At 39.9% G+C, this 22,919-nt stretch overlaps 1 protein-coding gene across 3 annotated transcripts in view; it reads left to right on the plus strand.

The window, feature by feature from the left end:
• Positions 1-16,348, plus strand: part of LOC131468092 (nerve growth factor-like) — a 32,742-nt gene extending 16,394 nt beyond the window's left edge. For 2 of the 3 annotated variants that reach the window (XM_058641966.1, XM_058641968.1), the window contains 2 exons: positions 13,475-13,582; positions 14,455-16,347. In XM_058641966.1, coding sequence (XP_058497949.1) covers positions 14,466-15,329 — 864 coding nt within the window. In that variant the 5' untranslated portion in view covers positions 13,475-13,582; positions 14,455-14,465 and the 3' untranslated portion in view covers positions 15,330-16,347. Of the gene's footprint in view, positions 1-13,474; positions 13,583-14,454 lie in introns of all 3 variants that reach the window. The other variant, XM_058641967.1, reaches the window with a different exon arrangement.
• The last annotated feature ends 6,571 nt before the right edge of the window (positions 16,349-22,919 follow it).

Consider the following 22,919-nt stretch of genomic DNA (forward strand, 5'->3'; position numbering starts at 1 on the left):
TTTGGTCTCCATGAGGACTACTGGTTATGATGAGGTCAGTGTTTGTACAAAAAAAGGTCCTAAAGAGGTCACAAGTACACACACACACACACACACACACACACACACAGTCTTGGAATTGACACAGCCAATTTGGAAGAAAAAAAGTCAATGACTTTTATTCATAAATTGTTGTTGTGCAATTTACAACACCCATGAGAGCAGTGCTCTGCTTATAGTTACACAGTGTTGAAATCTGTTATTGCTGTTAGGACACAGAAACAGACGTGCATCCAGGAAGTTACCTCTGGCTTTTGACTGGGAGGAAAAAAAAACTAAAAACAAAGACTGAGGCCGTTCCCGGGAGCAGAATCTGAGAACCTGCAGGATAAATTAGAGACAGACACAGTCAGACAAAGACATAAAGCTGGACAAAGACACTAAACAGCTGGATGCAGACACTGGCCCCTTGCCAATATCCCTTCCTTTTACTTTCCACACCTTTCCTCTCCGTTTCCCTGATATTCCCAAGATACCCTGGGCTGATAAACAAGCTTTTATTTTATCACAGCTGATGAGGAGAAACACCTGTATATATTAAATCCTACATATCGTATACACTCGCTAACCCAAACAAGAAATGAACTACAAATGACTTTTGGGGTGTGTACCATATCACTGCATGGCACCGTTTTTCATTTGTAGTTTTATTACAGGTGAATTTATTAGAAATAGCTGCTTGTAAAACCACAGACTGATAAACATCAGAGATCCTGTTGGCAGCGGGTTGTTGAGCTGGAGACGATTCAGTGGTTGTGTGAAGTGAAGGCGTCTGTGAGGCTGCCAGTATCAGGAAGTTAAGTTGGGGAAAAAAGGCTCAATCTTTTAAAATGTGCATTATAACATTAGAAACACGTATAGGTATGTGTCGTGCTCGCCAACATATTTTATTGCTGCACTCGATAAGCTGGTGCACATGTGTGGGTTTTTTTTTTCCCCTCTTTTTGCCTATCTGTAGTTTGTCATTGCACTTGGAGTCAAGTGCTTTAGCAGGTTGTGTGTACCTGTCAGAGTGACGATGACCTCTGTAGCCAGCCCCTCAGCTCTTCCCGTGACCTGAGGCCTGAGCAGCAGACTTTAGTGTTTGAAGTATCCCTGGTGTGCAACAGGTGCTTGGTTCACATAGCAGGAAATGTCTTTTTAACATGAAGACAAGGGTAAAGGACAGAGCAGAGGCTCATCTTTCATCTCTGTTAGTCACATTACGCCTGACTAACCCTGTCAGGCTCGTGTCAGGCGGTCTGGGAGCAAAAGAAACAGTGACGTACTGAACTATAGTGGGTTAGCTAAAGACTTTAATTTATGTGTTTCATTGTAATATGAAACGCTTGATCATTCTGACTGAAAGGGATGGAGTGGATTTTTGAAGTTGGATAGTATGACGTGAGTGAACTTAGTAGGTGTATGGCATACAGGGAGACTGCATTCTGCACTCTCTGAGCTGAAAAGCAGCAAAGGGTGGACCAGCGTTACCAACTTAGCGAATTTGTTGCTATATTTAGTGACTTTTCAGACTTTTTTTGCAACAAATCTAGCAACTTTCTGGCATAGCTCTAGCTATGGAAGGAAGAAATCGCCAGTTCTGCAGCGCGAGTTGCTGCATCTGGAGAGCCGGTCCGGGTGTAGACTCACAGAAAAGACTGAGCTGTGCATGTACAGTGCAGCTGACTGTGTGCATCTGTATTGTTCATCCAGGTAAAATAAAAGGTCTGTGAAGATGAGTTTTGTTTCCTTGTCCCCCGATTGAAGATTCAGTTTCACTGTTCGTCTTCAACACAAAATCTTCTTTTTTCACTTGTGTCTGAACCTACTCAGGACGTATTAATTATAGAAGTATATTCAACTGTGACACTCACTAATAGACAGACACATTATGTATAAGATACAAATAAATGAAACAAAGTGCTGCTTTTTAACTCTCCAATGGTACAATGACTTTACCTGTGTATATATAGTGGAATATAATCAGAAGACACTGTCAGCATGGTGACGATGTCTTAAATATGCACATTAGTGTCTGATGTGACACTATTGGCTTCAACTACCTTCCATTGGAAGTAGCTGGCAACACAGAGGTGGACGCAAGCTCAGTCAAACACAGCTGCAACTGTAGCCACTCAGAAAAGTGCTCCAGCATGAAACTATCAGTCAGTCATTACGTACAAATATTAACAAATGTCTGTTCCTTTCAAACCATTGTCAGATGAGTTCAGACAGTGTCAATTAAGTCTATCAGCGCCACACATCTGTTTTTCACTATAGCACGGCAATGCAAGGCAGTTGTATTTGTATAGCACATTCATACACAAGGGCAGCTCAATGTGCTTTACAGGAAAAAAACAAAGTGACATTTAAACTTTAATGTTGGAAACATTAAAATGTAAAATTTGAGAAAACCACACTTATAACAGAGAGAAAGAAAACACAAAGTTAGACTACAGTGGAGCATAAAGTATGATAATGCAGCATACAATAAGAATTTACTCTCAAATTATGAAAATAATGTGAAGTTTAGAACATTTAAATAAAAAAAACATGCTTTAAAAGAGTTCAATCATAAGCATATGAGAAAAGTAGTGTTTAACGTTCACATTTGGTGCTGATTTCAGTTCCACTGTTAGTTTGTTCCACTACATACACAACACATACACAACATAACAACGGAATGCTGCTTCACCATAATTGGTTTAAGCTCTGAACTCTATCTGACCTGAGTCAGGAGATCTCAGAGCCTGATGTGATATGTATTCTTTAATATGTTCTGGACCTAAACCATTTAATGATTTGTAGACCGGCAGCCGAACTTTAAAGTATATTCTATAACTGATTGGAAGCCGGTGTAAAGACTTTACAACTGGAGTAATGTGCTCTGATGTTTTTGTTCTGGTTAAAACTCAACTGCAGCATTCTGAATGACTTGCAGCTGTTTAACGCTGTTTTCGGGGAGTCCTGTCCATTAGACCATTACAATAGTTGAGACTAATGGAGATGAAAGCATGAACAGACTTCTCCTGGTCTGTTTGGGACATGAAACCTTTTACTCTGGATATGTTTTTTAAGCTGATGGAAGGCTGTTTTGATTTGGTATGACAGCTAAAGTCTATCAGCACACCAACGTTATTGACTTGTTTTTTGGTTTGTAGAGACCGTGACTCAAGGTGTAAACTATTTGCTCAGTTTCCTACTGATTTAATAGAAGAAAATGTTTGTTCATCCATTTATTTACTTGCTCTAAACAATGACTCAATGACTCTATTAGACAATAGTCATCTGGGCACAGTGCCATATATAGCTGTGTGTCATCTGCATAACTATGATAGTCAATGTTAGATCTCTGCAGAATTTAATCTAAAGGTAGCATAATAAGCGAAAGAGAAGGACTCCATGAATCTTTCCTTGAGAGACTCCACACATCATCCATTTAGTCCTGACCATGTTTCCAACCTCTTTAAGATCAGAACTGACACCTTATAATCACTCTAATAAGAGCTGTTTCTATACTGTGATGAGGTCGGAAACCTGATTGGAATTTGTCAAATTGCATCTTACTGCTACTGTTTTTCAGCAGTTCGATGGAATAAGAACGCCTTGTCCCAGCCTGCTCTTACTCTGCTGCTGTATACACACAAATGCTCCCTTAGTCAGGTCTGATAGTATGTCTTTCAGATGAAGGACCAACCAGTGGCAGAATAATCACATCAAAAACACAATTCATTCAGATACAATATAATGCACTGATTTCCAAAGACTGACTTGCAGAATTCCCCCAATCTTTGTTTTAATTAATTAATTAATTAACACCTCTTGGAAATTATTAATTTGCCAATTCAAAATGATGTCAGGTCTTGCCAATTATGGCTGTAAATGAGTCATTGGGCACAAATTTGCCCTTGTCACAGTTTATATTATGATTCTGGTCACGATAGTTTGCATCTTTAGAAAGTGGAGAACGTTTGCAAAACACTGGTATCAAATTAAGATCCAATCTAACTTATTACCAGTGTGGGAATAATGTACTTTGCGCTTCTTAGAAGAACAGCCAATAGGAAGGCCCTCTCTTTCTGTGCTGCCCTGTGAGTTGCTCAAGTCTTCTTGAGGTGCAGACATCTGTGTTTTTAGTATGTTCTCGTTTCTTTGCTCTTCTGTCATAGTAAACTGAAAATCTTTGGTTTGTGGACAAAAACAAGACATTGCAGGACAATGTCATTATTGAAATTTCCCCCATTTTAATGAATCAAACTAAATGTTTACTAGAGAAATAAACAACAGATAAAAAAAAAAAGGTTGTAATAAACAGGAAGCCTTCTTAAACAGACTTAATGAAACAATGGTTTACCAGCTTCTGCACCTTTTGATGGTCTAAATCTTGTCCAGGAATAGGTAACTCACTGAACATCCCACAAGAACATCTGATAGAGTGTAATTTGAGTTTCACCATGACATCACTTTGCATGACAAAACTCAATTCACACAGCAGTGTCTTGGAAGTTGTATCTGTTTCCCATCTAGACTATGACAAGGAGACTTCTGCTGATCTTTCATGGATGACAGGCTTTATTTAATGAAAGCATGAACTGAAGCCATGACTCTTTTCAAATAAAATCACCCTTAAAATGATGACTTCCACAAATTCCAATCAAAACATCTTTGCATGTTTACAGATAATTGCCAAATGAGAATTGGACAGTATTTTTAGAGGAACTAAAACATCTTTAACCATTTGGATAAAGTGAAAGAGAGCAGGTTGGCTGGCGGTCATACCTCTTGAGAATGATTTCCAGTGGATGACAGCAGGAGGAACTGCACTACACTGAGCTGATGAGAGGCACTGAAAAAACTGTTGACATTTCTGTGTTTCGTCTGCATCGGCCCCTCTCGCCGTCTCTGTTCTCCCTTCCTTCCTCTGTCACGGGAGTTGTCAGTCGTTCTCTCACACCCTCTCATAATCTGATGGCGTTGTCCTCACGCAGAGAGAGAGGTGTGTGTTTGTTTGACAGAAGGGCTGACATGCTGCCGCTGCATATCTTTTAACAAGGACTCCTAACTAATGACTCATGCATAACACGGATCAGAAGAGCTGCTGGTTTACTGTAAACTAACCTTGGATTGATGACAACACCCTAAACGGCTCCTGATGTGACACAGCTGCATTGTTGTCAGGGTATCCCGGTCAACATTATTGTGCTTCCACTGCTGCATGCAGTCATTTGGCAGCTTGTTGCAAATTACTTGAGTTTGACATGTTTTATCGTGTCAGCATTTTATCCACACGGAAACAGCATTTCGGGAGAACTGGAAGCCTATTTTTTGAAAATACTGCATTATTCCCCAACGTTACAGGAGTCAGATTTATTCCCAATAAGATCATTTACTCTCTCATCATCCTCCTCTTCCTCACATATACTTCAGACACTGGTATAATGAAATTGGATTAAGATGGAGCGAGCGATAAGGTGACTAATTATAATTTAATTTATTATTACTATTCTCCTGTCAAAATTCCTTAACCGCACTCCGATCACATGCAGTAGAACAGGATTTCTGATGTTCCTCCAAGTAGGAAGCTCATGCGCTAACTGTGTTTGCTCATGTTTGCTTTATGATCAATTTTATTTTATTTCCTTAGTCACCCTGGCTTTCTTGATTCCGTCTCTATTTCAGTGAATGTATACGTTGCAAATTAAGTAAAGCTTTATTTAGAGAAAAACGTTTGTACACTGCACACATCTCGTATGCACATGCTCAATGTCTTCTTCTCCCAGTTGTACAGTGTACAGGCCAGGCATATGTATTACAGTCATTTTGTGTGGATGAAACAATGACATGTTTATGGAAAACCTTTTTTTCAAAAAGATTGTTTATGATTCTCCAAACGGTGAAAGACTTTGATTGTATTTGGAGTAGAAAGTTAAGAAACATGATTTCTTCTTAGTTTTTTGTAATAGGCAATTGTAATTAAGCTTTAATCCTAACTCTAATCAACCGCACACCTGAAACCCACCATGCACATACTGAACAGTGTTCCTTTTATGATTCCCCTGCTAATGAGACAGTGTGAGTGTGAGGTGACAACACATCCACTGACACCTGTTGTACAAATGTTTGTAAAAATGTCAAATTCAAGAAGAATAACACAGAATTTATATCCCATGACTTTTTCTTAGTGAAGATTACTTTTTAAAATTGACTATACATATTGTATCGATACTTGAAGCTTTATTAAATAAACTGAAACAAAAAAATCAGAATACACATAACTATCTACTTATTAGCATGTATATTAATGGAATACTGACAAAGTATTAGTCATTACAAATCCCTTATTAACACCTTATCATGTATGACCATATTCTAACATTAATAGGCCATTAATTAAGATTTTACCGTAAGTGACCTTCTAATTACTATGTAATGATAATGTGCTTTTCTTAGTATGGACCTATTAAGTGGGTAGTACCACAAACACTGTTATTCTTTCTTATTAATATTTAATGAATGCAACCTATTCTTATTGAGCAAAACACAAACTACATGTGTTATTATTGATAAATAGAGCGCGGTGGAGCGTGTTGTCTTTTAAATCCTGGCTCTGTTAGTCTGCAAATGTTAACCCCACGTTGCTCATGACAGCTGTGCCGGCAGTGCGTGAATAGGTACAAAAGATGTGCATTAGAAAAACGCGCTTTACATTGATGCGCTGTATGAGTGAGTGTGTGAGTGAATGGGTGTGATTGGGTGAATAGCAAAATTGTAGTGTGAAGCTGCTTTGAGTAGTCATCGAGAAGACGAGAAAAGCGCTATATAAATAGAGACCATTTACCATTCTATAGTGGGGTCTAGGGCAGTGATTCCCAAAGACCATCTTCAGTCAAGATTTATGTGCATGAGTGTTACATAACATGCATAACGTAATATGCGTGTGGGCCACAGGGGTCTGTGCTTGGTCCGGAATTGTTTACATAATGACATTATGCAAAGTATCTGGAAATGCACAATAAGGTTAAAAAGTGCTTTGTAATGACTAATGAATAAAGGATCCATGCTATTAAGTAGATAGTGAATGCTGAATATGTTTGGCCTATTATAACCTATTACCAAAAGATGTTTTGCATTACTTTTATGACCCACCCAGACAGTGTTTGACTGTTCACTGTTAAGTCCACCTTAGAACCAAACTAAGACTTGATGACTTGAACTTAGTGGGGACTTAATGATAGCTAAAACTTTAACTTGAAGTGGACTGGGGGCTTTGTGGCTCCATTATAACTAACACTGCATGAAGGTAGCATTGTAGTCAAGATTGCACAAACAAGACCATGGCCAGAATCCATTTAAAACCAAGACAGAGTTCAAGAGACAGAGTCCAAGACCAAAACGAGGCCCTACATTGATCTTGGATTGAGTACTAAACTGGTCTGTCTCTTAAGTGTGGTCTTGACAGTGACACTACTTATGGGTGTAATTTCTGGTGCTTTTTGTGCACTGGCAGACGTAATGGAAATGTGTGGCTAAACGGTACTGGTTACTGGTAGTCACAAAGTGAGTACCAGTAACTTTGTGGCTGGGCTCCACTGCCTCGAGCTGAGTAATTGCTCTCTGTCCAAAGTGTTTTCCTCTCATGCAGCCTGATGATTGGTTTTTCCAGCTCACAGCCTAACAGCTGCTTGATGCACCGTATGTTTTCTTTCCACGCACTGTCATCAACTTTAGCAGTCTTCTTCAACCTGGTAGTGCCATGTGGTGCCTTGAACAGCCCGTGCCATCACAGCAAATGAAATAGATGGATGAGTCAAAAGGGAATGGTCTTTATTTAGGGCTACAGTTTGGCGTAGATATGAGGGAGTGAGTTTATTGTAAGAAAGGGAACCTCCTTAAAGCAGGCTGAAGCTGTTTTACAAAGTCTGCTCTCATAAACAACCTCCCTGGAACAAAGTATACAAGCCCTGAATTTTAAAGCAACTTCTTTCTGTCTGGAAAAATGAACCATGTCGTGTCATCTCTGCTGTATTTGATTAAATTGATGTGGAATACCTTTGTCATAGGGGCAACGGTGGCTCAGTGGGTGGGGCATGCGGTCTTTCAAATGAAAGGTTGTGGATTTGATCCCTGTCTACGTGCCGATGTGTCCTTGGGCAAGACACCTAACGCCACTGTATTAACGTGTGAGTGAAAGGGTGTGAAAGGGTGAGCGGCAAAAGAGTAGCGTCAAGCAGCTTTGGTCATCCAGACTAGAAACATGCGTTTACCATTATTGGAAAACTCATGGGAGCAGGACTTTCTTTTTCAGGGCAGGTCCCATGTGGGTTTGGGTCTTTTTAACTAAGCGGGAAAGCATGCTGTGAGTGTGTCATAGTGCAGGGAGCCTCAAACACCTTTCTGCCAGTTCCTGTTTTGTCAGTATGGAACACCTTTCTCCTACAGCTTAATATAGGAGCTAAACTGTTTTTCTCATTTGCACCACTATTCCATTTGTTTCTGTTTTGCAAGGCGCCATTAACACCCCACAAGTGAGGATGAAATATTTCCAGTGTTGTCAAACTGATACATAATAGTAATAATTATGAATAATAACTGTATTTATATGCCACCATTCAAGTTCATTAAGTTTGTGTCACGGAGGTAAATCCAAACCAAAGGATTTTAACCACCAAGGTCACAAAACAACACCTTTTAAGTTACTAATAGAGGCAGCAGTGGATCAAAATGACATGTAATGTAATCAACAACTCCACTGTGCTGTGATGTACAGAATCGTTGATTTACTTTTTGGACTGTAACGTGGGCAGTGAGTGGTTTACAACATGACACAAAGGTTCAGCTTCATTACAGTCACAAAAGGCTGTCTTATGAAAAGATGAAACAGAGAGCACATGTTTCAGATAGCCCAGACGAAAGGAGGTGTAGAGGTGCAGCCATGTTTTCTTTGAGAGCGTGCTTGCCTGTGTCATACTGCTTCTAGGTAAATAGGTCACACCACTCTGACTCCGCCATGTGCCTGCACAACCGCCTCTCAGAGCATGCTTTAGTTTCTGCACAACAGTAACGCAAACTAACAGTTTTGGGAGTACATCCATACGGGCTGGAGTATGTATGGGACTCCATGTGTTTGGTGTTGTGCATACAGAAGGGTCAGATGGAAGGTCAGACAGATTCTGATCCAGTGCTGAGGTAATCCTATAAGTCAGAGGTGCGCTCCAAACCACTCTGACCTCTGTGCTCCTGCATCACAATGTTTACACTGGCTCCACTGTCATTAAACACGAGGCACATATTTTTAACATTAGGATCCTCCCAGCTCACCCTGGGCCATGTAAATAGTGAGCTGCTTGTCAGCCTGGATCAGTCAGCTCACTGTCTGTTTGGACCAGCTCCATATGTGTGCGACTGAGTGTGTATGATTGTGTTTACTGAAGCCAAGAGATAGCGCCGGTAGGTCAGGATCTTGAATTGTCTCAAACAATAGCTCTTTCCATCACCCAGGATCCCTGAACTGTTTAACAAATACAGTGAAAAGTGGTAACAATGTGGTGCAGTGGTTTTATTTAAGTGAAGCGTATTACATTACATATTGAAGTCCTACATTTCAGAGTGAGTCTTCTTGCAACTGGGAAGGTTGTGGGTTAGATTCCCAGCTCCACAGGCCTGTATGCCAACTGGGCAAGACACTAAACCCCATGTTGTTCCTGTCTGCTGTGATGATGAAAAATGAAAAATGTCCTGGAAGGTGGTTGCGCTGTATGAACCTGTGTGAGTGAATGGGTGAAAAGCAGCTTTGAGTGGCCATCAAAGACTAGAAAAGTGCTATACTGTATGAATACAGGCCATTTAAAGTGTAAAGGTCAGGATACTTGATCCCCTTTATGTTATTGGATTATGACACTAATACATTGTTGTAAGCGGCATTGGATAATGTTGCCGTTTAAGTGCACAGATAGCATTTAATCTCCAATAGCGTCATTCTTACATATTTTAATTTGCACACATATTAGATTTATTTCTTTATTTTATGTAAGGAGGGACTGTTCACTTTAAATGGCAAGACAAGATCATTTTCATCTGCAGGGGTTGATATCAGAAATATAAAAGTGATATTATAGTCGTAATAATAATAGAAACATTACAAACATGAATAGACACTTTGTCATTTTAATTGCATGGTGTGTTGGCGACAGAAAAACAACACCGTGCACCTTAATATGTGTTTCCTGTAAGTCAGATGCAGTTCACAGAAAAATGCCAACTTGATTAAGTCAGCTGCTTTCTATTGTTTCACTCTAAACATCAACACCACTCCCTTAACATTATTACTCATTTTTGCCAAGCAATAATGTTACATTTGTAGTGGCCATGCAACACACACTGTTACAATAGCTTTTCAGTGTGACATTGTAAAAAAAAAAGTTCCGTTTACCTCTACAGTGTACATGCTTATCTCAGAAGGTTTTCATTACTCCACCAGGAGCCAGATGCTGTGCCATAGGAAGCACCCCTAAATGAAAAACACCCCCACTGCCTGAATTTATGCTGCACATGCAATAGGGATGCCTGAGACAGATGTTCTCATTATGGCACACAACTGACGACTAGGAAAAACATCTGTGTCCTTATTAGCATTTACTGCTGTAAGGACCACTCCCAGCTAACACAGAAAAAGGCAGGGTGCACCGTGGATCGGTCACCAATCCATCGCATGGCAACATACAGAGATGGACAAACATTATGCCCTTATGTCACTGTTTGGTCCACCTGAATCCATGACATAAAGATACATATACATTTGAAACATATGACAACAAAAGCACATAAACACGGACAAAAACTTCAAAAAGACAATGACAAAGTCCTTTCTAAAAAAAAAAAGGTGATGTAACTACAGTTATAGTCATAATGTGGCTGAGTGAAAATTACAATTACAATTTTGTCTATGTCTCAACATACTTTATTTTCATTTTCCACCACTGTGTGGGAACCAAATTTAGGTAAGAATGCATAAAACAAAAACCGCAAGGACACCAATATTTTCAGCTTGTGGGAAAATACTGATGTAATAAAAATGGACAGCACAGTGAACAGTGGTTTGCAAGAAGGTCATTCAAGGCCCTTTTTATGGAGAGTTTGTACGATTGCTCTGTATTTCTCTGGGTTTTCTCTGGGTTCACTCGTTTACTTTCGCCATCAAAACATATGTTGACTTAAGTCTGGAGTCCCTGGCACCAACAACGCCTGGGAACCAAGCCAATCATGGAATTTAGATTAAAGGCTGATTATGATTTGATTTTTCCCATGGGGTTATTAAAGTTACCTTAACTTTAACTTGAGATATGACTAACGATGCTGAAGTTCTTCTCTCATGTAGTCAGTGACATTTGACATGTCTCAGTTGCTAGATGGTACTGAACAGGCAACACTGACCTCTGCAGGTTACAATGTGCAACACAGGGAGGATGTCAGCACGGAGCAGACATTATTATACATTATTAGAATTACAATTAAGTACAATGAATTACTTTCTGCTGTCTATGTTTTGTACATCCAACTTGAAGGTTTAACCTCTCAAACCAAGTTGTATTTATTTACAGCAAACCTTTGTGGTATGCCAACACTGTACCAGTGAGATAAATACCGACATGCCAGTTTCAACTCACCCCAGTGACCTTCAGAATGTTTGTGTTGGAATAGAGCATGTGTTTGTGTGTCTGTATGTTCCAGGTATTTCTAATATTATTGTGGGGACAAAAATCAAGTCCCCATTACACAAATGATTATATTTTAAGGTGAAGACATGAGGTTAGGGTTAGGGCGGTAGTCGTTATGGTTAAGGTTAGAGTATGTCTCCAAACAAACAAACAAAAACAAGATGATATACATTCCTACATGCACATGTATGGCATTTGTGACCGTGTTTGCATCTGTTCATGCACACACACACACACACACGTGTGTCCACTCACCTACACTGATAGCACATTATATTAATGTGTATTATTTATGTCTAGAGACGAGCTTTGAAATGCCAGGCATTCCAGAGTGTGAGAGTCGAGCACTAAGACTTAAACATGTTGAGTGTGTGTGTGTGTGTGTGTTTATGTTGCATGAGATAAGGTGAGATAGTGATGGATGATGTGTGTGTGTGTGTGTGTGTGTGTGTGTGTGAGAGAACAGTGACCGGGGATGAGGGCACCACAGAGTTTACCCGCACTGATGCACATGCTCGTGCTGCTTCTTTACAGACTTCTCTGAAGATTTTTTCCCCGAAAATGTCAAGAGTGGTCGTATATGAGAATTAAAATGTCCGCAAATGTCACCTCCTCACCTGAATGTTCAGGACATTCTTCTGCTGTTGTGAAAGTGCGACATTAAACAAAATGTCCTGGTCCTATTGTCACTTATAAATGACATGCCCTGATGTTATTTTTGTGTTTTAGAGTTTGTGTCTGTCTCTCTGTTCGTGTGGAAGAAAAAAATAATAATCTGTAATCTGTAAAATGCCATTGCTCAAACCAACTCTGACAGTTGTCACTGAGTCAGTGATGGAAGGCTCTTAGCCTCAGGCTCCGACAGTAAATGTAGGGGAAGCTTTTTCACTATCCCACAAGACCATATCCAATCAGGGGCCAGAACTCCGCAAAGTGGCGGCCGTCTTTGCTGCTGAGGTTAGGAGGAGATTTGTTTGGTGAAAACCACTCACCAAACATGTTCATGAGATGACACAGGGAGGAGGCAAAGGAAATGAATGGCAGCAGCAACACTTAGCCAAAAGATGACCAGGGTCACTGACGACAGCTTGACCTGAAATCATACAGATGTAATAATGTGACTTTTGAAGGGTTTTCGACATGGGACGAGCTGGTGGACAACAGTGTGACAGAGAGAGTCCTTGTTTTTTTTCAGAATCTCAGTTTGGTATGGTCACCTGACTTTGAACAAACATCTGGGCCTCTTGACCTTTTCTGGTATAAACTGACCTTGTTAGGACCAGTTGTCCTCATGGAGACCAAAAACTGGTCCTAATGAGGCAGAGTCTGGTTAAGTTTAGGGCTAAGACTTGAATTGTGGTTAGGTTAAGATTAGACATTAACTGCTGTTGGTTAGGGAGAAGCCTTTGTATAGGCCAACCAAAATAAGTAGAAGTCATGTGTATGTGAGTATTTTCTCCAAGTATTATGGCTTCCTCCCACAGCCCAAAAACCTGTAGATTGGGGTTGGTTTATTCAAATAAATGGAGACTCTAAATTGAATGCAGGTGTAAATGTGAGTGTGAATGGTTGGTTGTCTGTGTTTGTTACTCCTGCGTTTGGCTGGTGTCGTGCAGGGTTTACCTCGACTCCCAGTCAATGTCAGCTGAGATTGGCCATAAAGACGGATGAATGGAAACGTGTGCTTTGCAAATGTATGTGTTTAATTTACATATTTTTGTTGTATGTGTTTGTTGCAGAACTGTGGTTTAGGGGGTCCAGATGGCTGGCACCAGGGGCCCGGCCTGCACTGGGGTCTGGCTCTAGAGTCCACAGGGGCTCCTACTTCAACTGGACACATTCCACAGGTGCAAACACTCAACAACAACAATAACAACAACAACACACACACATCATTTGAAAACCAAAGATTTTGGTGATGGTGGATAAAACAAAGCTAAGTCTGCTTCTGCTAATTAACATTTTCCTGTATGGTTTGCCTTGCCAACCAACTGTAATTGTTCAAATCTAGGAGTTATGATCCATACGTACATTTTTAAAATAGGCAACCCTAGCAATAGTATAAATAACAGCAATGTAGTAGCTTGGTTGTGTCGTCATCAAGTAGCTGATGACGATGGTGATGAGGTTTCCACTGGTCGTTGAAGCATTTACTTTGGTGTGGTGTGGACTTTTACACGTGACGCGCTCATCTTTTTTTCCATTGTCTGTAACTTACTACCTAGCCCTGTCTTTTTTAGCCGTAACCCTAACCTCATTAACACTTGAGTTGAAAAACAGCGGTGTGCTAAAAACATACATATGGGTCGTGTTCAGGGGTCGACCAATAAAATAAAACGACCCATAGTTATGTTTCAGTTGGAGGACTTGTTTTTAAAAGAGAATTTCTATTTTCTTTGTGAAATACACGCTTATTGAGTAAAGATAAGTGTTCAAAAGTATATTATTAGTGACATATAAAAAGTAAAAACCTAAAACATAGCAATGTTCCTGTGTGTGCTGATTTAGGTAAGACTTTTATGAAGTTGCTAGAATCTCTTTTCCCTTATGTCCCCGCTGTCAGTCATGTTTTTAGTGAGCATCTGTGTCTTACGATGGTTCCTGAAAAAGGGCGTGTCAGTACCTCATACAAACACGTTTTTATAAAACCTGATTTTTTTTTTTCTTTAACGTTGATACCAGAATGACAGAATCTGAAATGTCCCTGTCGTTGTCTCAGGACGTGTGCCCATGAGGTCGTCACCACTGGTCCTGCTCCTCCTGATTGGCGTCCAGGCTGCACTGAACATGGGAGGTGGATTGGCCCGCGGTGCCGGGGCTGCCAACCACAAAGCCGGACAGCAGACGGCAGCTAATCACAGAGCAGGACAGCAGCAGAAATCTGAACACCATTCTTCACAGGAGCATCACAGGACCAGCCACCACAGGACCAAGAAGCACCATCGAGCAGCCTCACACACCCAGGACAGAAGCCTAGCCGCCAAGCACTCGACATCTCCTGACCCCTCCATCCCGATGGTGGACCCCAAGCTATTCTCCAAGAGACATTACCGCTCCTCACCACGCGTTGTCTTCAGCGAGGTTCCCCCGTCACATGATGCCCTAGAAGGTGAGGACTATGACAACGAAGGGCTAAGGGGGGTAAGGGTAAGACGTAGAGCAGGATCGCACACCATGCACCGAGGGGAGTACTCAGTATGTGACAGCATAAATACCTGGGTGGGCAACATGACACAAGCCACAGACATAGCTGGAAACGAGGTGACAGTACTGCCCAACGTTACAATCAACAATGTGGTGAAGAAACAGTTTTTCTACGAGACCACCTGCCGATATCCAACGCACAGAGGCTCCGGAAATGCACATGGAGGACGGCCGGGGGGGCGGGGCAGCAAACAGGGCACCAAACCCGGCAACTCAGGCTGTCTTGGCATTGATAATCGCCACTGGAACTCCTACTGCACCAACACGCACATATTCGTAAGTGCCCTGACCATCTTCAAGGAACGGACAGCCTGGCGTTTCATCCGCATCAATGCAGCATGTGTGTGTGTCCTCAGTCGGAAGTCTTGGGGGGGACGATTGGGACACTGACTAGGGAGGACAACCCCTGACCGCTCAACTACAAACCAAGCACACGTTTCTTGTAAGCAGCCACTGCAGATTTATTGCCAATACTGTATTCCTCTCCCCCACCTACACACACACACACACACACATACACACACAGTTTCATCTATCCAATGTCTTGGCCCCTGACCCTACCTCAGTCTGAGAAGTCCTGGTTGTTTTTAAATTATATGGACTGCATGTCATATTATATTTATGGTTTATACAGTCAAATATGAATATATATATATGTATATATATATATATACAGTATGTATATATACAAAATGAATTCAAGCTTTTAATTTTGTTGTTATTGTTGTGTTGTTAATGCTGTTATTTATTAAACACCTCAGTACTTGCCTGGTTTGTTGTGTCACTGTAACAAGGTAGTGATGATTGCATTTTGGCTCAGCAAAGAGTCACAAGATGGATTTAAGGGGAATTTAAATGATCCGTGACATACAAGGAAAGGTTATTCTATTACATAGACATGAACTCCCGAAAACTGGGTCTAGACATGTTTTACTGGCATTTGCCCTCCATAAATGAAGAATGCAGCAGGAGATTGTGTTGAGCAGACAGAAAACTTGCTCCCTGTGAGCTCACTTGGACCTTTTCTGGAAATCTGACACGTGGAGCTGGAGGGAACATTTCTGAAAAAGGTCTAAAGTGATGTCTGCAGAACTTTTGCACAGCCCCTTTGTGCAATTCCAGGAAAATGTCTAGACCAGTGTTTTCCAAAGTGCCCACTAGAGGGCCAGGGCCTTGGAGGTATTGCAGATGGGCCTCAGATGGGTACAAACATTCTTCCATTGACCAAATCCTTTGAAACATCTGTTCTTTGTTCTGGGAAAAATACATGTAAATTAAAAGACGTTAAAATATGTCTAATAAAACAATGATGCCTCCTTTGTCATCCACATTTCAATGAGTTGAGTTTACATGTAAACATATCGTGGGGCTTCCCAGTTAAGACCAAAAAGATGATACCAATTAGTTTGACCAATATAGAGTTTATGATTACTTCCAAGTAATTGTAACCATAAATGACATTGTTTATTTCAATGTTATGCTACAAATCTGGATGTGGGCCTTGGAGGTTTAACAAACTTTCAGGAGCCTTAAAGATCTGTTCTAGATTTCAATGCATGTGCGTAAGCAGTTTGTTACCTCCACCAACGTTTGTGGACATATTTGTGAGCAGCAAAACTCACAAAGGTAAAGATGGATTTGATTCATTTTCTGTTGCCGTATGGCCCAAGGTGGAAATGATTCGATTTTGGTGGTGATCCAGACACACATCTGGATCTCAAACTGTTAAACTTTGAAAAGATATTGTGTTGACGTTGTGGAAAACTACTTTCTTTAGTCATGTCTGTTTACCCTGTGAGACAATAACAGTACTTCGGTTTTGCAATAGTCTTTTTTACAAAAGGTTTTGAGTTAATGTTCATTTATCAACATTTATCAACATGCACCATGTAGAAAGAAACACCCCAAACATTAAAGCACAAACCATTTGGGGATGTCTTTAAAAAGCAATCAGGATTAATCAAGAATAAAATTCAACTCCTCAATGAAATCTTTTTGTCATTACAATGCAGCCACCTCACACTTGTATGGTTTCTCCTTTACAAACACTTTCTTTAGTCATCACACTGTTTACTAGATTGCTAAAACGGAAAGTATTTCTTTATCAACGCCGATTCTGAGGTTCGGTGCAGTTCTAGAGACAGTTAACATGTGACTTGAATCTTGAAATCTCTTTATTATCATTAGCAAACCTCAAAATAAAAGTATCCCTTCCTGGATATAGTTTATCTTAATTTGCAATGCTTTGACTGTTCTGTCATCATTTTGACAAAAAAAAAATACGAGAAAAAAACCTCCCTTTATGATTTTTGTTCTCTCATAAGATTAAGACTAACCTCACTATTAATACATTAATGAATTACGAGGCAACCGTGGCTCAAAGAGAAACCTATTCAAGAAAAAAAATTTAGTGTCAAAACAACTTTTTCTACAATGCCAAATTTTATTTTCATTGTATTAATTAATGTTATCAATGACAATACAGTTGCTCCTGTCATTTGAGTTATTAATCATCAAGACTGAACAGAGTTGCTGTGAACTGAGCTGCTGCAACTGATGCTGTCAATCAATCTATCATCATCACATCCAGTGGGTTAAAAAGCAACGGAATGATAATACGTTATATTTAACTTCACATTTATCCACATTTTTGTAAAAACAAAATACAAAATATAATATTTATAATTTATTTCCGTTGTTCTTTCATGAATATCTGCACCCTACCCTATATTTTTGCACTATTTCCTCTTCTGCTTTGCTGCAGAAGCAGTCAAGTTCCATGAGGAGGAAAACCTGCATGTGCAAAGATTTCTGCCGAAATTGTCTTGTTTGCACACAGATAAATAGAGTGATTAAACTGCACATAATTAAAAAAATATCTGAATCATTTGAATATGATCATGAGCACATGGGCGATGTTGGCAGTTTGACCAGTAGATGGTGCTATGCGGCCACATGGAGATGCGTCAGTCATCACTGAAGTCTCCTGCCAGTTTTCTGCTGCTAAACTAAATCAATATATCACAAACACAGTTTAATTCATTAATAACGTTGTCCTTTGTGTTTGTTTAATTCACTTCTTCATGAAAACAAACTCCGACTCTCTCAGTGTGACCGTATCTAGGTCGCAGATCAATAATGACCTACGAGCTGAGGAAAAAGGGCCAGGCAGTGACCCAGATAAAAAAGCAACAGCCATTACTGACCACACCCATTTAAGAGAGAAGGAGAAAAGAATGCCATTAATTCAGTTCCTGAAGACTATAATTGCCGGTACAGCAGTGGCAACCACAAACCTTGAAAAATTAATCTCCTTTCCATTAAAATAAAAACCTGAGGAGACACAGCGACTGAAGGATGGAGACGTTCATCATTGCATTGAGTTACAAAGTGTTGCTGTGGCTATTTCGTATATATATTTTCTTGGAAGTTATGACTGCCGCACATGTTTTGACGCAGGCAACAGGGACACAGCGTCCCTGCTTTAGTCTTATCAGGCTTTCCTCTTTTAGCTTGCAATCCAAACAAAAACATTCCAGTGTGTGTTCCACAATTTGAGACGTCTCACACAGCAAAGACTCTGCAGCTTTTGAAAGTTCAGCTTCTGCTTCAAAGCACAAAAACAAATGCTCTGGCTGGTTTGACCGTTTGTGTTGCTGTGGGAACATGGCAGGGCAAGGTGGCTACAGAAATGTCCATTTTGAAGTTAACATTCATGAAATGTATGCCAATAATCCCTCCTTATAATAAGTCTATGATACCTTATTTGCTGTTACAAACAATGAACTGCCTAGTCCCCTGCACCAAAGTTCATAAGAAAAATCTATGTTTACTGTGTAAATTCCTAATTCCCAGTTGTAAAAAGGCTGTGTGACTACAAGATAAAGTGGGTGAACATATTCTGAAGGTATCATGCTGTGAATTTTATTAGGTGAATCTAAAAGTAGTTTCTCCTTCGCTGGACGTCAAGTGACACAGTTTCTAAGATGCAGCAAAAATTCAACCAGCGATCAATGATTATATCATAAAACTTGACAGATTGAATAACTGATCTTTAAAATGCTTATAATGCTTTAAAGGGGGTTTAGCATATTGTTCTATTTAACTTTCCTTCATCTTACTACATAGAGTCAGTGCATGGACGTTTACAAGAACATCGAGGGAAACAACTGGACACAATCTGGCTTTGTGACAAATATTCAACTCTGGAATCTACCAGCTAAAGATAGCATTGTTGTCACTTGAATGGTAAGTGTAGCATAACATAGCATAACATTAGCATTAGCAACAGCTGTCAGTGTAATGTAAATAATTGCTGTGTTAATGTTGCTGTACAGACGAGATGCAGAGAGACAAACACGCTCACAGCGAGCAGAAGAGGACGGAGCGATGGGAAACCACAAGCAACGAATTTCATGGACTCAGACTAGATTTACCAAGAGCTGAGCATGAATGCCGTTGCTTGCTAGTTTCATAGCAGTGATTCACCTCTGCTGTCTCTCTGTCTCTGACTGTTTTAGCACAACATCAATACACCGTCTTCACTTTTATGATGAGAACAACGGGTGAAGAGATGAGTTGGATGACTTATGTGTAGTCTATAGAGGTAAATAGCTGTGTTACCTTGGTTGTGTGACGTCAGCTCCCCGGGCTCTAATATAGTAGAGCTTTACTCTACACAGCCATTCAACCATTCAATCACACATTTATACAATGCAGCTATGTGCAGCACTTTCACACAACTTTCACTCAAGCAGTAGCATAGCTCCATATTACAGTGATATCAATTTGAATTATAGCAATATTAGCACAATAATGACACTAATAATACTGATAATGAGAATAATAATATGTCATGCACCGTCAGTTGTGTTAGTTAGTTTTAGTTCAGCATCACTTCCTGTTTTATTTTGTGTTAGTTAGTTTTAGTTCAGCGTCACATCCTGTTTTATTTAGTGTTAGTTAGTTTTAGTTCAGTGTCACATCCTGTTTTATTTAGTGTTAGTTAGTTTTAGTTTAGTGTCACTTCCTGTTTTATTTTGGTAAGGGTTTTTTTTACTTCCTGTGAGCACCTTGTCTGCCTTGTTCTGTGTCTCGCCTGATTCCCTGATTGTTTTCACCTGGTGCTCCTTACCCTCACTCCATACATATACTCCCTTCTCCCAGTTTTCCTGTTGCCAGAGCGTCTTACGTATGTTGTCAGCGTCCGTGCCACTTCAAGTTACGAACAAAGAAAGAGATCTTTTGTTGTCATAGTCAAGCTAAAGTTTTTGTGTGTTTATCAGTTTTAGGTCTAGTTTAGCTTAGCGTTTAGCCTTTTTTTCAGAGCTGTTCCAGCTCACCTTTGGTTTGCTGATTTTAGGAGTCAATAAAGCTCTTCTTTATTAAAACCTTCTCCTGTTTCTGGCCTTGTGTGTTTGGGTCCAAGCTTTGTGAGAGTTCCTAACATAATAGCCTCAAAACTGGATCTGGAGTAAGTGTCATTTGCTCGGCAATATGGACCATTTTCGTTTGTACATTTACACTGTAAATAAAAACCCTATTATAGTATTTCAGTTTCACATAATTATTGTTCTAGTTGTTAATTTGCAGAATTTATGTATGAATAACTGGGCCTGAAATCAGCATCCCTTGTTTCAAAAACCAGCAACTGCTTCTGCTCCTACAACCACACAGCTACATTTCATTGTGTCTTTACATTGATTTATCACCTCAGGTCATTTATATTTGTTCTCTCTCCCTCTGTCTCGTCATGTGACTCCTCTTGTCCTGTACTGCTCAGCTTGACTTAGTTCACTTTGTTCCTCTAGTGACATTTTCCAACCTGTGATAAAATGAACTGCTTACTGCTCTCGATGGTTGAAGGGAAAATATTCATGTTGAGCCTGGTTTTGCTGTTAACTCCCACTGGCTGGTGACACTGAGGGAAAAAAATCCAGCACAGCATCACTCACGTCACGTATAATGTATTTGTTTTGTATTGTGTTTAAAGGACTAAAATGAACACTGTAAAAATATCACTGAGGTAAAAAAAGATCCACATGTAACCAGCGTTTTCCAGTATAGCAACTATAAAGGGTAGTTTTGTAAACCAACAATAGTGGGAAACTGGAACCACATGCATGTTCGTCACATCACAGAGAGTGTGGTCATCTTCTGTTCCTGACCCTTAGTGTGAAACATGTTTATGCAGAACGGTGTATGATGTCACTGTGAGTCAACCTCCGACTTGTATAATGTAAAAATGTCATTTTAACCTTTGTAAATATTTGTGTTGTGTGATGAGTTATGGTTTGAAATGTGTTTTTGGAAAGTTACATGACCATGACCTTTCATCTTTGACCATTAAAATCAGGCTTTTGTTTTATCAGTTTTCTTAGGTACAAATGATTGTGTTTGTAAATACACACTAAAAACACGATTGTGTTCTTTATAATCTCACTGAGGTCACACTGATTAATACTGAGTCTGATGTTCAGTGAAGTGCCAGAGTTGAAGGAAAATCTTTAAGTAAGAATGGCAATGACAATGCTGTTTCTCATAGAAAATGACAATGAATAAAAATGAATTGCTCTCATTGAAATTGCTCTTGTTTTTTATGATTTACATGAAAAACAGCATGTGAATCCTTCTGTGTAGTGGAGCTCCTTGACTCGTCATCTCATCAAGACTATATTTAGTACTACTAGTGCAAACGGATAGAAGGTGGAACTATTTAAAGTGTCAGCCCACTGTGATTTCACCCACTGGTTCATAAACCACTGTTCTGAAGCCCAATGTCTATAGTAACTGTAGACATGTCCACTGCATGTCAACCATTTTTTATTTATTCAAAAGTTATATGTTAATGCACTGACTTGTGGTTTTACTGTACCACACAGCTCTAAAAGAGAGGCTGTGATGAGTTGCTGGCTGCTGAAGCCAAGCTGACATAGAGCGAATGGTGGACCGGGATATGTTGCCGGTCCATCATTAACAGTCACACAGACCATCAATTTAGAGTGTCCAATTAACTGTGGGAGGAAACCAGAGAAACCGGTGAAAACCTGGGCACCCGTGAGGAGAACAGACAAACTCCACACAGAAAGGCCTGAACCTAACTTTTTTGCTGTAAGGCAACAATGCAAGCGTCTACTCCGCCATGTGGCTCTATATCATCTAATATTATATCATATTACATTATACTGCACCTGTATTGTCAGTGGCCGCAGAGAACACAGATTTGTAAGTCGAAAACTGCCTGTTTAACCATTACTATAATATTAATTGTTAAAGAAATTGCACTGGCAGACTCGGAGACGGCAGGTGACAGTTGCTTTGTATTGTTTTGTCACGTTTTTAAAAAAAATAATAATTATAGATCCCCATATAAAACATTTAGGAAACACTGTCTTAGGCCATACTTTGTGTATGTGTGACAAAATGCATGTCAGTCGCCTTAATATTCAATAGTCTTATGATAATTGGCATCTGTAGAGATGGCCACTGTGCTTTAGAGTATAAAGTACAATTGTACTTTATTTACTTTGCATTAACCAGTGTTGCACATTGCAACACTCAGATCTATGCAGTAGGTTAAACTCAGCCCATACTTTATTTCACTTATCTTTTTAGTATTAAAATGTTTATTTACTGTATTTACAGTATATTGGTACTTGGTTTATTCAGCTCTTGCATATTACGACAGAGTTTTATTGTATATTATTTTTATTAGTATATTTGTTTAGAATAATATTACAGTGGATACTACTGTGTTTATTAAAGATAAAACACAATATGTTATATGTGTGTGGCTGGATTTATATGACACTGCCGGACAACTAGTAATCGTCCAGTCACGTTCCCCCCTTCAGGCCCCCTTAGCATTATTGAAAGGGGCGGTCTGGAAAGAGTCTAAGCGCATCCTGCGGTGTTTGGTGCGCGTGCACGCGCGCGATAGTGTGTGTGAGAGTGTGCGTGTGAGAGAGAGGGAGAGAGAGA

The sequence above is a fragment of the Solea solea genome, chromosome 11, assembly GCF_958295425.1.
Source record: "Solea solea chromosome 11, fSolSol10.1, whole genome shotgun sequence".
NCBI classification, from domain to species: Eukaryota; Metazoa; Chordata; class Actinopteri; order Pleuronectiformes; family Soleidae; genus Solea; species Solea solea.